At 45.7% G+C, this 17746-nt stretch overlaps 1 protein-coding gene across 2 annotated transcripts in view; it reads left to right on the top strand.

The window, feature by feature from the left end:
- The first annotated feature begins 12161 nt into the window (after positions 1-12161).
- Positions 12162-17746, top strand: part of XK (X-linked Kx blood group antigen, Kell and VPS13A binding protein) — a 51363-nt gene continuing 45778 nt past the window's right edge. Inside the window, exon 1 of one of the 2 annotated variants that reach the window (XM_073664839.1) lies at positions 12162-12238. In XM_073664839.1, coding sequence (XP_073520940.1) covers positions 12213-12238 — 26 coding nt within the window. In that variant the 5' untranslated portion in view covers positions 12162-12212. The other variant, XM_073664838.1, reaches the window with a different exon arrangement.

Below are 17746 nucleotides of genomic sequence, written 5' to 3'. Positions count from 1 at the left end.
TTCCTGGGTAAGACTTTTTTGGGGGAATGGTTTAATAAGATTGGGATGAAGTGGGAAGGCTTCATCGCCGACAAAAACAAAATTAAGGTTACCTGTAGTCTCTGAGTTGGGAGGCAAGTGTAGGTCACAGTTGTCCAATCGCTCTCCAAAAAGTGTGTGCTCTAAAACACCACCATCAGAAACCCTGCCGTTCATGCCAACATCTACATTTATAAATTCGTAATTGGCGTTAACAAGGGCCATCATGATGATGCTGAAATAGCCCTTATAATTATAAAAATAGGATCCACTATTTGGTGGCTGAGTGATTCGGACATGTTTCCCGTCCAAAGCCCCACCACAGTTAGGGAACTGCCACAGCAGCTCAAAATCAGAGGCAATCTTTTTCCATTCCTCCGCCGTGTTGGGAAACTGTATGTAACTACGTAGACTGTGGTAAATTGCATTACATGTCTCCGGGATTAGAACACTGAGCATGGGCCTTGAAATGGCTGCAGAAAAATGCAAGTCTTGGAGTGAGCGTCCGGTGGCCAGGAATCTCAGTGTGACTGCCAATCTTTCATCTGCCGGTATGGCAGCACGCATCGCTGTATCCTTCCGTTGAATACGTGGCGTAACTCGTTCCAGTAACTCTTTAAAAGATTCCTCTGACATCCTCAGATAGTTGCGGAAATCATGAGGATTCTTCTCCTGAAGCTCTCTTACAAGTTGCATGTGGGACAATTCAGACCTCTTCTGCAGCCACTCTCTGGTCCACATGCGACGCTTTCGTTTGGAACGCCTCTGTAGCTCTCGTGCTTCATCTTGATGCCGAGCTTCCTCAACCAGCAATGCAGCAACCACAATAGCACACTGCCCGTCGTCCATGATGTGCAAACTGCAAACATAACATGAAAAGATGAGAACACTTTCAACAAAACAATTAACACAAGTATTGAAACTGTACATAAAAAATATCATGGAAAACCATGTTCCATTCTGTTAGTGAGCATGACAGAAAACGTGCTGTGTGGGTGCGTGTGCATGAGACCCCTAAAATATCTGTCCATGCAAAAGCATATATATACAGATAGAAGCCAAGCCCTCCCTCCCTGAAGAGCAAAGATAGCAGATAATTGGTAAAAAATGGATTAAAAATGGAAACGCATTTGAGACCTCAAACAATACCTACCTCACTAAAGATGCCTGATTTGTTCAAAGCGGAGTCACAGCTGGAGAACGCTACAATGATCCGCAAAAATCAGCACTAGTCCAATGAACGGATATTAACAGCCCGGAGAACTCTGCTAGGATCTGCAATCAAGCACGAGGTCAGAAACAAAGGACGGAATCGCTATTCTGTTGCCTTCTTTATGCGCGGCCGGAAATGAGAACGCTGTAGCGACCACCAATCGGGGACGAGGGGCGCGGAAAAGTCCAATTTATGCACGCCTACATGTCTCTGCTCTGAATCGCTGACGAGGTCGTTGGCTAGGTGTCAAATACAGCGATGCACACTGCCCAGCGGGAGTGCAATGACCCAGGAATGGTCCAGGAAGCTTTGTAACGATCAACGATCTCACAGCAGGGGCCTGATCGTTGCTACCTGTCAAACGTAACGAGATCGCTAGCGATGTCGCTATTGCGTCACAAAACCCGTGACGTATCAACGATCTCGCTAGCGATCTCGTTATGTGTGACAGGGCCTTTAGTTCAGGGAGTTTATCTGACCTGTGTTTAGTTTTTCTCCTGATCTGAATCCTGTTCAGTTTCTGTAAGATCCAGATAACACACCACCTTTCTCTTCAGCTTCAGCCAGACTACAATAACAAGTTCCCCACAATCCCCCTGGGGCTCTGTTAAAACACTCCCTGTCTCCTGTGACTTTGTTAACTCCTCTAGTTGCTGTATGCTTCTTAAGCACAACACTTCCTGTCTTTTGTGCTTGTGTTATTTGTAATAGTTGCTGGATGCTTTTGATGCAACAGCACTACTTCTGAATGTCACACAAGCATCTTGTTATGAAAGTAAAGTGCAATAGTGCATAGATGCATGTAAACATATAAAGTTGGCAGAGTATGAAAGGATATTGGTAGGTGTGTGAGTGGTTACTCCATCAGTTTTTTGCACCTGTGCTGCCCCTGTCTCTATCACGGGGATCTGCTGCTTCCTGCTAGTGTATTGGTAATCTGACCTGGAGTTGTTAAAGGGGTTGTCCACTACTTTTTTATTATCCCCCTAATGTATTCCCCTGGGGCCCATAAGGGTTTTTGTAAGTACCTTGCATTGCAGTTACTGCCTGTGAACGGCGCTATCACTTGCCGCTCACAGGCATCACGTGACCTCCGGCTGCAGCCGGCTCTGACATCCGCTGATGTCATAACAAGTTCCGGCTGCAGCTGGGGGTGACTTACTTCTGCGTTCCACGGCTCACTTTCCCTCTTCTCATTCATTGGGAAAAGCACGCGGTGGATGCAGGGTGTGATGTGAGGTGGAAACCCCGCCCACAGCCCAGCATCCACTGGGCTCATGCCTCACTTGACATGACATCAGTCTAGGGTCACATGGTGCCTGTGAGCCAGGGCTGGCGTCAGCATCTGGCGCACCCGGGCAAGTGCCAGGGCCCTGAGCAAGCGGGGGGCCCACTCACCGTCGGGCACCCCGCCGCGCTATGGGACCCGTGAGCAGAGGAGAGTGGTGCCAGCACCCGCTCCCTCCCGCTTGCTTAGGGCCCCGGCATCCGGCGCAATACTTACCTCTCCCCGTGCCTCTGCAGCAGCTCCGGTCTCTTCCGTGTCCTCTGACTGTAACTTCTCAGGTCAGAGGGCACGGTGACGTCTTTCCACCGCGCTCTCTCCTCAGCCATCACAGCGCAGAGCGGGAAGACGCCGGCGACGCTGGAGTCCGGAGCAGCAGCAGCAGGTGAGAAGTGAGGTGAGTATTTGAATTTTTTTTTTATTGTATGGGGGCATGGGGCATTATATGGGGACTGGGGGGGTGTGACATCCTGCATGGGGCATTATAAGCGAGGGGGGTATGTGACATCCTGCATGGGGCTTTATAAGCGAGGGGGGTGTGTGACATCCTGCATAGGGCATTATAAGGGAGGGGGGGTGACATCCTGCATGGGGCATTTTAAGGGAGGGGGATGTGACATCCTGCATGGGGCATTATAAATGAGGGGGGGTGACATCCTGCATGGGGCATTATAAGGGAGGGGGTGTGTGACATCCTGCATGGGGCATTATAAGGGGGGGGTGACATCCTGCATGGGGCATTATAAGTGGGAGGTGACATCCTGCATGGGGCATTAGGGGCATTATAAGGGAGGGGGGGTGTGACATCCTGCATGGGGCATTATAAGGGAGGGGGTGTGTGTGACATCCTGCATGCGGCATTATAAGGGGGGACATCCTACATTGGGCATTATATGGGGGGAACAGCCTGCATGGGGCATTATATGGGGGGAACAGCCTGCATGGGGCATTATGTGGGGGGAACAGCCTGCGTGGGGCATTATGTGGGGGGAACAGCCTGCGTGGGGCATTATGTGGGGGGGGACAGCCTGCATGAGGCATTATGTGGGGGGAACAGCCTGCATGGAGCATTATGTGGGGGCACAGCCGGCATGGAGCGTTATATGGGGGCCAGTATTCTGTATGGAGCATTTTATGGGGGCCAGTATACTGTGTGGAGTGATTCGCCGGTTTCTGAGCTATTGTAGAATTTTCAATAGATATCGCTCATGTAATGTGAGAAGTGAATTCTTTGGCCTTGTACTATATATGTATATTTCTCTGCGGTATCTGTGCATCATGAATCGTGGTATGTGTTAAAGGACTCTTTTGCCCAGGGCCCACAAAAACCTGGAGCCGGCCCTGCTGTGAGCGGCCAGTGATAGTGCCGCTCACAGGCAGTAACTGCAATGCAAGGTAATTGCAAAAGCTTTATGGGCCCCGGGGGAATAAATTAGGGGGATAATAAAAAGTAATGGACATCTTCTTTAACGCTGTATTTTTGTGGTTTTCCTTGAATTCATGTCCTTTGTGAGCAGTTTTTGAATTTAGTGTTAGGACTCGCAAGCATGAGGATCCTTGACGTGGGTTGCGAGCTTGCGTATTTTGTCCAAAATATCGACCTCATGGATTTTATTTATAATTTTTTAATCTCATTTCTCCACCTTTGTACAGGGTACAGCCAGACCCTTTACTGTTGTTTGGGTGATTTTGGATGTCTGTCATGTGGGGTGCACTTATATAGTGCTGGATAGCCCGCCTTTTCTAATAGTATGGGTGTCATCTATAGGCTGTGTGACAGAGTCACTGGTCTGATATACAAGGGGAGGTATGTGTCACTCAGGATGCTCTCTTGTGTCAACTGAAACCTATTGAATTTCTGCCAGCATGTTATATGCTGGAAAGTTAACTTTCTTAAAAAGGGTGTGGTTTTATGGGAATGGCAAAGAGGGTGGGAGGCCATTCCCCTACCTCCCCTCAGGGTGTGGCTGAGCAGGGTTAAATGCTCAGTCAGCTTTGTTCCTCTGGAGTATGTGGTCTGGAGATTGAAGTCTCCAGACTGTGTTTGGGTGAAACCAGAGAGCAACACCTGAGGACTGGTGTTGCTGAAGACTTCACTGTACTACCAGCAGCGGGCAGAGCCTCGCCTAGTATTGGACTCTGTCATACCTTATCCTTTTGTTTTTCCCATTAACCCTGAGAGGGTCTGTTTATTTTTATGGGACACTACTGAAGTTTATGCCACAGAATAAACCAGCAGGAAGTTAACCCAAAAAGGGGGGCCTGTGTCTGCCTCTGGAGAGCCGAGCAAGTCGCTTTACCACAGCTGTAAGCCAGACACTATGCATCACACGTGTCTGTGTGACTGGCCCCCTATGAAAGCCTCATCTGTGTTCATTTTTAATACTAGGAAACCACCCCCTCCATGAACTGGTAGGTCTGTGTGTGTTTGTTCCATCAGCATTTTGCACCTGTGCTGCCCCCCGCCTCTACCATGGGGGTCTGCTGCAACCTGCTAGTGTATTGGTAATCTGACCTGGAGTTGATAAGGCTGTATTTTTGTGTTTTTTTTCTATAAAAGGATATTAGTAGTAAATCATGTCAATATGTGTCATTTGAAATATACCTGTGAGAAGATCAGCGAGAATAAGCCACGAGAAAGCGCCCACACCAGCGCGCATTTAGGCGTCTGCCTTTGTCAGGGGGTGGCGTCATCCACAGGGAGGGAAGTTCAAAAAGAGGGAAGTTCAAAAAGGGAGTTAAGCCAATAGGAGCGCCAATTATAGCGGTTTATCCCTCAGATGCTGCTGTCAATAGCTACAGTGACATCTATCTGCTTATTTGAGGGAAGGGGCTTCCTCTTTTTGTCCCCATCGACACCCTGAAATTGCGATCATGCGATGCGGATGGTCACCATGAAGCCGAATAATTGCAGGGTATTAGACCAGCAATCAGACCACTGAAATCTTATGTCTCATACTTGGCTAAGTAAAAAAAGATGAATATTTGTAAAAATATAAAAAAAATAAGAAAAAGCACGATAAAAACGAAAAATGTTTCGCAAGCACAAAATGCTAATTTTCTGTAGAAACAAAAATAAACAAAAAAAGTAAACATAATTGGTATCATTATGTCTGGAATGATCCCATCTATAAAATAATCACATTATAACCTGTAAGGTGAACACCATTAAAAAAAAAAATACGGCAAATATATAGCTTATAGTTATATTGACAGACAAAACAAAATAAATGGTGATCAAAAAAATCATGCATAAAAAAAAAGGTGTCACTGAATAAAAACAAGCTATTAGGCTATGTGTCCATGATGCAGAAATGCTCCGGATTTTTCCTGAGCGTTTCTGCATCTCCCTGGCAGAAAAAACGCATGCGGATTGTACATGCGGATTGTACATGCGGATTGTACATGCATTTTCCTGCCAGGGACATGCGGAAGTGAAGCGTTCTTCACATGCATTTCCGCATGCGGGTTGACAAGCGCTTTCCAAGCGATTTTAGCATCACTTGGAAAGTGCTTGACAACTTGGTCACACTATATAAATCCATGCAACCGGCATGGATTTATATAGTGTGACCGTAAGGAATGTTTAAAAACAAAAAAATAAATCTATACTTACCTTCTGATGGCCCCTGGCTTCTTGCTTCACTCCGTCCTGGCTGCTGGCTGATCACTGAAGGACCTGCCGACATCAGCATCGCGTGACCCGTCACATGACTATGACGTCAGTGCAGGTCCTTCAGTCCACCACAATCTGCCGGCATGGGAGAACAAGCGCAGCGGGGGCCATCAGAAGGTAAATATAACATTTATTTTTTATTTTATTCTTTTTTTTACATGTTCTATGGTACCCGGTTCCGGAGGAGAGTCTCCTGTCCTCCACACCCGGGTACCATCCGCACATTGGAACGCATGGATTCCGCATCTACATATACAGTGATGCGGAATCCATGCGTTTCAATGCAAGTCAATTGCGGCGAAAACGCAGCGCTTCCGCAAAATAATTGGTAGTGCTGCGTTCATTGGGAGAAATAGCAAAAATAAATGATAATATAATTTTTTTCTCATAAGCCCTGGTAAACATGAAACATTTTTATCTAAATTTACTTATTATTGTAAAAATGGAATTTTTAATTTTCTTAGAGCCCAATGGTAAAGAAATTAGTGAAGCAGCTGTGAGATAAAAATGCTTAGTACACCTATAGATGAATTCCTTGAGGGGGTGTAATTTCCTAAATGTGGTCACTTTGGGGTTTTTTGGATGTTCTGGCACCTCGGGGGCTCCACAACTGGTACCCACAATCTGTTACTGCCAAATTTGTTCTTCAAAAGCCAAAAAGCGATTCTTCCCTTTCGAGCCCCACCATGTTCACAAACAGTGGTTTCTGAACACATATTGAGGACGGTCGCATTTGGGTAGAAATTACTTTATAAATTTTGAGGTCGATAGCCTTCTATTATTCCTTGTGAAAATAAAACATTTTGGGCTATAACAAAATTTTAGTGGAAAAAAACACATGTGGCATCAAAATGCTCACATACCCTTAGAGTAATTTCTTGAGGAGTGTAGCTTCTGAAATGTGTTAATTTTTTTTGTGGAGGGGAAGAGAGGGTGAGTGTGTTCTGCTGTTTTGGGCTGTGCAAGTTGCACCCAAAAAATATTCCAGATAAATCTGAACTGGGGCTCTGCAAATGTGATATATTGTCCATAATCAATTGCAGCAAAAATTGTGTTTCAAAAGTCAAATAGTGCTCCTTTCCATCTGGGCCATGAGTGTGCCGAAACAGTACATTTTGACCACATAAGAGGCATCGGCGCGTTTAGTAGAAATTGCTTAACATATTTCACTGCATTCTCTCTAATTACTGGTTGTGAGAATAAAAAAAAGTAACATTTTAGTAGAAAGAATTTAATTTTTCATTTTTTCATTCCACTTTGTATTAATTTCTCTGAAGCACCTGAAGGGTTAACAAACTGTTTGAATGCGGTTTTGAAAATTGCGAGGGGTGCCGTTTTTAAAATGGTATCACTTTTGTTTTTTTTTCTGACATATAGGCCCCTCAAAGCCACTTCAAATCTTAACAGGTCAGGTAAAAAGTTTGGAAATTGAATTGGAAAAATGAAAATTGCTGCTAAATCCTTCTAACACCCTAACAAAATAAAAGAGTGTTTCAAAAAATGATGCTGATGTCAAGTAGACATAATGGAAATGTAAAATTTCTTAATGATTTTGTGCGGTATATAAGGACATAAAAATCAAAAGGTTGAAAATTGCAAATTTTACAAAATTTTTGTCAGATTTGCGGAATGTTCATAAATGGTAATTTTATAGACCTTAATTCATGAATAAGGGTTCGCTGACATTAGCGTATAAATCGGACGAGTGCAATGCGAGAAAACATCGCATTGCACTCTGACCAATGTTATTAAATCAGGCAGTGCTCATCTGCGAGTTTTTCCTCAGCTCTAATCTGACGAAAAAAAAACACAGCATGCTGCAAGTGGATACGAGAATCGGACCGCACTTGTCAATACAAGTCAATGGGTGCGAAAAAAAAATCTTTTACCCACACATCTCAAAGGAATGCCGACATTTCATCAGTCTAGTACAGTAAGTTCACAGCCCGAACTGTCAGAATAGTTGGGAAAACGCGCGGTGGATGCTGTGCTGTGGCGCGTGGTGAAGCCCCGTCTACAGCCCATCAATCAGCAGGGAGCGCGTCACTGGGTCACACCTGGATGCATCCGGAACTTGACGTGACATCAGTGGATGTCGCAGCCGGCTACAGCCGCGGGTCACGTAATGCCTGGTGAGCAGCCAGCGATAGCGCCGCTCACAGGAAATAAAGAACACGCAAGGTATTTACAAAAAGACTTGTTGCCACAATTTAAATCCATGGGGGCAATGTTAATAGAACTGGACAACCTCTTTAAACAAAGCGAAACACCCTTTAGTGCCACATGAAAGACACTAAAGGGTGCACGTTTATAATATGTAGGGGGTTTGTGAAATTATAGATCTACAGGATATCTATCTATTCTATCTCTTTATGTAAGATTGCTTTATTAGTTTTGTAAACTAGCTTTAAGTTACATAGAGAATTATACTGTAATATGTAAAAGATGATGTTAAAAACGCATTGCATACAGATTGCATATGCATGCCATGCGATGTCATCAGGGGTGGATTAAGAGTAGCAAGGGCCCCGGGCAGTTTAGAAGGCGTGGGCCCCCCCCACACACACACCTGATGTATCACGTGACATGTCACATGATCCCCTGTGATAGATCATGTGATAGTTCACGTGAAACTAATTTGGAACAATATTAATTATAATAATTTTTTTTAGGCTGTGTGCCCACTATGCGTTTTTTAAGCGTTTCCGCAGAGGCAATTCCGCTGCAGAACCGCTTAAAAAACGCTTGGTAGAAGGTCTGCCATGTTCCCCAATAATAATCCGCATGTGCTGTGCACATGCTGTGGAAATTTCCGCTGCGGATTATCATTGCGGAAAAATCCGCAGCACTACCAATTATTTTGCGGAAGCGCGGCGCTTTCGCCGCCATTGACTTGCATTGGAACACATGGAATCTGCATCACTGCATCTGTACATGCAGAATCCATGCGTTTCAATGTGCGGCTGGTACCCGGGTTTGGAGAAGAGGAGACTCTCCTCCGGACTCGGGTACCATAGAACCTGTAAAAAAAGAATAAAATAAAAAATAAATATTATACTAACCTTCTGATGGCCCCCGGTGTCTTTATCCGATGCGTCCTGGCTTACCGGCAGCTCGCGATGGTCTGAAAAGGACCTGCCGTGACGTCATTTAGTCATGTGACGGGTCACGCGACCGCTGACGTCGGCAGGCCATCAGAAGGTAGTTATATATTTATTTTTTACCATTCTTTTACGGTCACACTATATAAATCCATGCCGGTTGCATGGATTTATATAGTGTGACCAAGTTGTCAAGCACTTTCCAAGTGATGCTAAAATCGCTTGAAAAGCGCTTGTCAACCCGCATGCGGAAATGCATGTGAAGAACGCTTCACTTCCGCATGTCCCTGGCAGGAAAAACGCATGTACAATCCGCATGTACAATCCGCATGCGTTTTTTCTGCCAGGGAGATGCAGAAACGCTCAAAAAAAATCTGGAGCATTTCTGCATCGTGGGCACATAGCCTTACATTAATTGTATGACTCAATATTGAGCATACATAGCCATCTATACACAGCAGGAGGCCGCACGTAGCCATCTATATACAGCAGGAGGCCGCATGTAGCCATCTATACACAGCGGGAGGCCGCACGTAGCCATCTATACACATCAGAAGGACGCATGTAGCCATCAATACACAGCAGGAGGCCGCACGAAGCCATCTATACACAGCGGGAGGCCGCACGGCGCCATCTATACACAGCAGGGGGCCGCACGGCACCATCTATACACAGCGGGAGGCCGCATGATGCCATCTATACACAGCAGGGGGCCGCACGATGCCATCTATACACAGCGGGAGGCCGTACGGCGCCATCTATGCACAGCGGGAGGCCGCACGGCGCCATCTATACACAGCGGGAGGATGCACGGCGCCATCTATACACAGCGGAAGGCCGCACGGCACCATCTATACACAGCGGGAGGCTGCACGGCGCCCCCCCCCAGAGACAGCAGGAGGCCGAACGGCGCCATCTATACTCAGCAGGAGGCCGCACACAGTCACGCACGCAGTCACGCACACACACAAACATATACAGACTTATACATACACGCATAAACACATTTGAAACACAAAAATACATATAAACAGACATCACACAATGATATCTGCCTGCACACACACACATACACACACACACTCACTCACTCACACACACACACACACACACACTCACCATCCCCCGGCTCGGCTCCTGTCCTCTTGCTCCTCTCCGGTGGTAAGTAGCAGTGCAGGCCGGGTGCGCACTGCGTGACGTCACAGCTAGGAGACACGGCCGCGCACAGGGCCGTGTCTCCTAGCAGTGACGCGGCCGGGCCAGCACAGGGAAGTTAACTGCTGCAGTGCTGGCCCTGCCGAAGAAGAAGCAGCGACCATGCGCCGCTGCTGGGGGAGCGGTCCGGGGCACCCCCCCCCACTGTCTGCCGGTATGTGCCGCGGCGCCGCACATATAATGAGGGCAATCGGGCCATAGACACCCCAGAGCCCTGGGCCCCCTGGAGGTTCGGGGCCCTGGGCGGTAGCCCGGATTGCCCTCATTATAATCTGCCTATGGATGTCATACAGATGCTAGATGAGGAAAAAATAGCACATTCGCATTGCACTCGCTTGACATATGCAGTGGTATACGCATGACACTCGTCTGGCTTTTCAGGAGCAACATCGGAGCAATTTTATTTACGCAGATGTGAGCGAACCCTAACATGAAGTACAATGTGTCACGAAAAAACAATCTCAGAATCACTGGGATTTCAACGAGCATTCCAGAGTTATTACCACCTAAAGTGACAAATGTCAGATTTGAAAAATAGGGCTCAGTCAGGAAGATGAAACTAGAAACCAGAAATTGACGGCAAGAGGTTGAAGCTTCAGCATATCAAGGCATTTGGACAAGTATAGGCCTCCAACTTTGCAGGGACAGTTTTGGCCCTTTTCTGTTCATGGTATGGTTGGGTGAGTTTAATGTAGAAGAACTTGACTGGCCACACAGAATCCTGATCTCAATCCCATCAAACACCTTTGGAGTGAACTAGAGCTGAGACTGTGAGCTTGGTCCTCTCATCCAACGTCAGTGTCTGACCCCACAAATGCTTCTCTAGAAGATGAGCAAATATTCCCACAGACAAACTCCAAATTTTGTAGAAAGCCTTCCCAGAAGTGTGGAAGCTCCATATTTATGCACATATGCCCCAATAAGTACAACTTTTGTCCCTATAGTTTATATGGTATTCGTACAGTTGACTATGGGTCCGATTTACACTCAAAAAGATTTGAAGTCGCATAATTTTGGTGCAACTCACGCTAATATTTTGTGACTTTTTGTGTTCTCACGCCATTTTCGCCAAACTCCGACAAATTGGGCAGAGCTGAGACAGGACGAGGGTGTAGTGATCGCCACTTGTCAAATTCACGATGAGGGATGGAATTTGCTACGCCACAAATCTTACTGCGACAGGGACTGGAGTATGATTTGTGGCGAGGCGCATACTAAGGTGTACGCCACTCATCTGACGCTCCTGATTCATGAAGAGGCGTATGTCTCTTCATGAATCAGGAGCGTCTGACTCCAGCACATCTCATCATCAAGACCAGTGTGAACAACGCCATTCTTGATGAATCGGACTCTATGTCCTTGTGTTGGCCTGAAAAGATGAAATGCTACCAGAAATATGCACAAAAATGGAGCCCAAAGTTTCATACTTCGAACTCAGTTTGCCTTGTCCACCAGCTCAATAGCTCCATCGGGCCACATCTGAATGGATTCTGAAGAACGCCCCGGACAGAGACATGGGCACAGGTTGAACGCACCATTAGGCAGGTAAGTGTAGCTTCATTTGTTATTCTTATCACATCCTCCCATTATCCATTTTCTTCTGAGGCTAGAAACCCCCTTTATGTGACAGCAGACCACTATACAATGGGGAGGTCCTGTGGTGCAGCAGGTGGGGCTAGGGCAGCGCAGATATGGGGTCGCCAGATGGCCCCCTTTGCGAACCATTATTGGTAAGGAAAGTGCACTAGGACATAACTGGAGAAGCAATTCCATAGTGTAGTAGGTGAGGACGAGCAAGAAATCCATGCACCCTTCTGTGGAGGCTCCATCACTGGTGCAGAGGCTGCTCTCACCTCCGTGTACCAGCAGCAGCACTGCAGTGTGCTGAGGGCGCACACACAGGGCGGTGGGGGAGGGCACGGCCGGGTGTGTCAGCCTCGGTGCTCGCTCAGCATGAAATTCCCGGGCTCGGTGCTTCTGTCAGTCGTCCTATTTGTGGCGGAGACCGTGACCGCCGTGTATATAAGCAGCACGTACAGCTCGGCCGGAGACAGCACCTGGCACTCCCTCACCCTCCTCTTCAGCCTCCTGCCATGTGTGCTGGTGCAGCTCAGCCTCATCTTCATCCACCGGGACCTGAGTAGGGACCGACCGCTGGTGCTGCTGCTGCACCTCTTGCAGCTTGGACCCTTGGTCAGGTGAGGATGGGGGCACTCGGGGAGTAGTTGGGGGCTCAGGGCTCTGTGTACCTGGCATAGCAGCCAACCATTGCAATAAGGGCATTAATGTGTGCCAGACTGCACACACTAGGGTATGGACTACTGTGCATTGCCCTGCTGGATTAATAGCACCATATAATAGTCCAGTATAATACTACTGCCCCATGGTGGAATTCAGCTAATATATGACATTTGTGTTATGGAGTTAGTAGAAAAACCCTTTAACCCTTAAAGGAGATGTCTGTCATTTTCAAAGAAGGAGAAAATATGGGTCATGTTGTAAATGTATAATGAATTGATACTTTGCATGACAAATTAGTAGTTGTTATTGGTTCCATTTTGGTATATACAGTACAGTAAATATACAGTAATTTGTTCATTTCTGTTCATAATCAGGGAGTGGGGATGGGGGGCTTAGAAAAAAAACCTAGGTCTGACATGATATAGTGTAAGCATTCTGCAATTTTGTAGTTTTTGACCACATGTCATGTATCATGGAAAAAAGTAGCCTCTCAATCTTATTCTACAGGTCAGTAGAATTGCAGTGTATAATATATATTATGTATAGATATATATATATAGTGTATATACGTGAATGTGTAATATATGTATGTACGCACATACACATATATACACTTTGGTACTTTTGCACAATGAAAGCATGTTTCATGGGAGAAAAATCAGATTACGCTTGTGGGATTCCGAAAGTCATAACTGTTTTTTTTTTTTTATTTCTGACGTTGTAACAAATCCACCAGTCTTCTTTCTCTTTCTTCTTAAAGGTAGCCTGTCACCAGAAATAACGCTATTAACCTGCAGATATGTGGTTAATCTGCAGGTTAACAGCGTTATGCTGCCCGGCGCCTGCACGCAGCCGAATGCAGCAGCGAGAAAATGAACTTTATTCTCCCTGCCAGCATTTGGATTCAGTCATGGAGGCGGGGGCGCCAGTACAGTCACCTCTCTGAGAATACAGAGTGGCGGCAGTAACCGCTCCCCCTAGTAAAGTTAATTTTCTCTCCGCTCCATTTGGGTGCTTGCAGGTGCCGGGCAGCATAATAATGCTGTTAACCTCCAGATTTACCACATATCTGCAGGTTAGTGCCGTTATTTGTGGTGACAGGTTCGCTTTAAAGCACCATGCAGTATTAACAAGTTATTGTGCCAGTCCTCACAATAGTGGACAACTATTAAACAGTTATGTTTTTATGGTTTGCTAAGGCTTTCATCATGGTTGCATGTTCAGTGGCTCTGTCGATGTTTACATCCGAACCACCGCAAAACGGTGATGTACAACAGAGCACATTGCAACTCCATCTGCATCATTATAGTCAATGGCCCGTCAGCACTTACGCCCGAATTGTGTTTGGCAGGAGTTTGGACATAAACTTAGATGGAGCCATTGAACGTAGGGGTAAATGTGATGTGAATCCTGCCTAATTTTAAATAAAAAACAATTTCAAATAAAAAAAGTTGTTTTTTTTTTGGGGGGGGGCTGTTATTTTGTTACATGCTATTTACACGGAGTTAAAGCACTACTCCAGCGTTTTTTAAAATTTCAGTGCTGGAGTGGTGTCACAAATCTAAATTCCTTGACCCCAGCATTATACTTGCCAGCTGCCATCTTCATCTCTTCCCGGTGCTGCTCAGGTCCTGCGCCGCCATCTTGTGACTGCAGCTTCTGACTGATCGGAAGTCAGAGGTAACGGTCACACGCTCTCAATGTAAGTCTATGACAGCCCCATTGAGTTATGACTTCCGGATCACGCAGCGATGCGGTAGGTTACAAACTGCTGGAGATCGTCCGGAGCAGCGCCGAGAACAGACGAAGACGGCGGCTGGTAAGTAAGGAAATAAGATTAGTAGCACCGCTTCAACTCTGCATAAGAAAAAACAAAACACTGGAGTGGTGCTTTAAAGGGGGTTTCACTAAATAATACGACTGACACTACTTGTGATTTAAGAAAATAAGCAGCTTTTACTGTACTTTCTGAAATCTTGTCTGCTCCAATTCTGCCTGTTTGCTGCTCCGACTGGTTGTTCTTTACAGCGGTGGAGTGATGATGTCCTGTCCTCAACATATGACTACTATTGCCAAACACTGAGTTCAGTGGTCTTGTGTTTCTACCTCGGCATCACTTCTGATGCCAATAAGTGGCTGCAGTGGTCACAGGTCATCATTGTTGTAGCCCTGTCAACGAAGACCTGCTGGGAGCAGTAGACAAGGGTTTTTGGAGCAATAGGTAATGTTTTTTGTCATTTTAAAGCAATAGTATACCTTGCTCAGTTTTGTTTATGAAACCAGACATGCACTTTACGTTTATATTATAATCATCATAGATGAAAAGATCAATAATCCTGGCAGTTGTGTCAAAAGTAAGCCTTCACGTTACAGCTACATCCACTTGGCAGTGCCTATCACAGCCTAATGAGAGATGTATCTTTCATTGAGTGGCAAGAAGCACCCTTCATAAACAGATATAGCCATCCCTGTTAATAGCATTGTTTGTGTGACACTTTAGTTTTTGTTTCCATTGGGGATAGCTTTGTGTATGACAAAATTCAAAGGAATATAAGCATAAAAAAGGTACATCTGCCTTCTGCCAGCATAACACACACAATCTTTGTGTATATGGAATGCTTGTTAGAAGGCCGCTCCTAAATGACAGTTCAGACCAGTCGTATTGTTGGCCCAGAGTGGGCACTCTCTGATGCTACTGTGCCTCGACAGCACCAGAGGAGTGCATGGAAACTGAAGCTGTCCGCAGCCGGCCAGCTATAAAGAAACCACTGTAAGCTCTATAGCAAAGAGCTTGCAAGCACTGTGCTCCTTGCCTAGGAGTAGGGCCACCGCTGATAGACTATAGCCATGGCCGGTAACCGACGATGAACAGTTCATGAGAATGGAGAGGATTTTTAATAAGGGGGTAATTTGCAATATTGCATGTTTTAAAAGCACTGTGCAATTTTTGAGTTCAGTAGTAATAGATATTCCCTGACTGCTTTAAATCCATAAAATATCACTTTATTTCATGCAGATAGAGATTGGGATAACAAACAGCACAGACAATTGTTTTTACTGTTTGTTATCCCATGGCTGTAGGTGCGTGAAATAAAGTTGTTTTTTTAAATTAAAAACAGGAAGGTGAGTGCTGTGGATTATTTTCTACTACTGGAATTGATTATTGCATTACCTTTGGAAAACTGAGCAGCAAATGTGTCCACCATTGCCCTATTGGAGGTTTGTACAACTGTGCCAGGATGAACAATTGAGTAGTACTGACCACTTAATTTTTTGAACTGTGCAATGTTTCCCATTTAAGAATAAGAAGCAACCCCTTTAACTGACTTACTACTATCTTAGGCTCTTTTGATATCTGTGTTATTAATTTTCAGTATTTTTGCTAGTTATTTGACAGGTCTCTGAATGGAGACTCCATTTCAGATGTGATAACAACTCTAGACCTAGACCTAAGCTTACAAACTCGGAGTAGGTTGGATATAGCTTTTTAGTTATTCCCATACTGCCTGGATATGCTGACTGTCTATACACTGTATATAGGCTTGTTATATGGGGAAGCTATTTTAAAAGAATAATATATACAGTGTCGAGCTGGACCACCAGAGAACCAGAGAATCCTCTGGTGGTCCCTGGGATCTCTCTCAAGGGCACCCATAGCGGCAGACCTCACAGCTGCTATGGGGCCTCTGAGCTCAGGAGAACCCAGTGACTAATGGCTAGCCAGCAGTGGTGACACTGTGGTCTAGATTTCAATGGTGTCTGCATCCTGAGAATGTGGATACTGTTGAATACAATGGCGTAGGAGAGAGCCAATGTGCCAGTGCGACTAAAACTGGAGTTGGCAGGCTCGATAACATAACTAGATTGCGCCTGCCATGCTGAGCCACAGAGCACATGCTACAGAGGGCAGAGCTAGCGGAACATGGTAAGGTATTTTTTTTATTATTTTAACAGTCATTACTAGTGTTGAGCATTCCGATACTGAAATATCGGGTATCGACCGATATTGGCGGTATCGGAGTTCCGATACTTTTAGAATATCGCATACCGGAATCGGAAGTTCCCATAATGCAATGAGCCAGTTTGATTTTATTCAGCCAATGAGGATCCTAAGAAGTGTGGGCACATCCTGTTAGGCATGTTAGGCATGTTAACTAATGGCATGGCTGTGATTGGCTGCTGAAATGATGTCATGATGCACTATAAAAGTCGCCGCCGCCATTTTGGGTTCACTCTGCTGTGAATTCAGTTAGGGATAGGACGCTGCTGTTCTGAGGGACAGTTTTAGCTACCGATTTGCTTTATTGTGCCTTACCCAGGCTACTTTATAAAGCTTTCTTTTGCCTTGCAGCGCTAGTGCACAGTTCTCTGCACTGTTCACGGCTATCTGCGAGGTCTCTGTGTGTGAGTGCAGCTCATGCTGTAGTGTGTGCTGCAGCCACGTGCGGTTGTAGTTCGCTCAGCATGCGTCACTGCCTCATACATTGTGCTTTTTTGCATTAGTGCTGCTCATTTTTCCTGATTTCTCCTATTTGTGTGGTTCCATCCGTATCCAGCTAGATTGCTTCCAAAAACACTATATAGGAGTAGATAGAGAAGCTTTCTTTTGCCTTGCAGCGCTAGTGCACAGTTCTCTGCACTGTTCACGGCTGTCTGCGAGGTCTCTGTGTGTGAGTGCAGCTCACCCTGTAGTGTGTTCTGCAGCCATGTCTGGTTGTAGTCCGCTCAGCCTGCGTCACTGCCTCATACATTGTCCTTTTTTGCATTAGTGCTGCTCATTTTTCCTGATTTCTCCTATTAGTGTGGTTCCATCCGTATCCAGCTAGATTGCTTCCAAACACACTATATTGGAGTAGATAGAGGAGCCTTTCTGCAGCCTTGTGCCCTGCAGCCCCAGCCAGATTAGTATTAGCCTATTTTTTGTAGCCTCATCTATTGCATTGTAGGTTACCTTCCTACATTGTAATAGCTACAAAAAGTTTATGATACTATCGGTT

Source organism: Phyllobates terribilis, unplaced genomic scaffold, assembly GCF_046119375.1.
Source record: "Phyllobates terribilis strain yellow unplaced genomic scaffold, ASM4611937v1 Scaffold_2__4_contigs__length_985480577, whole genome shotgun sequence".
In the NCBI taxonomy this organism is placed as follows: domain Eukaryota; kingdom Metazoa; phylum Chordata; class Amphibia; order Anura; family Dendrobatidae; genus Phyllobates; species Phyllobates terribilis.
This window is presented reverse-complemented; position numbering and strand designations above follow the sequence as displayed.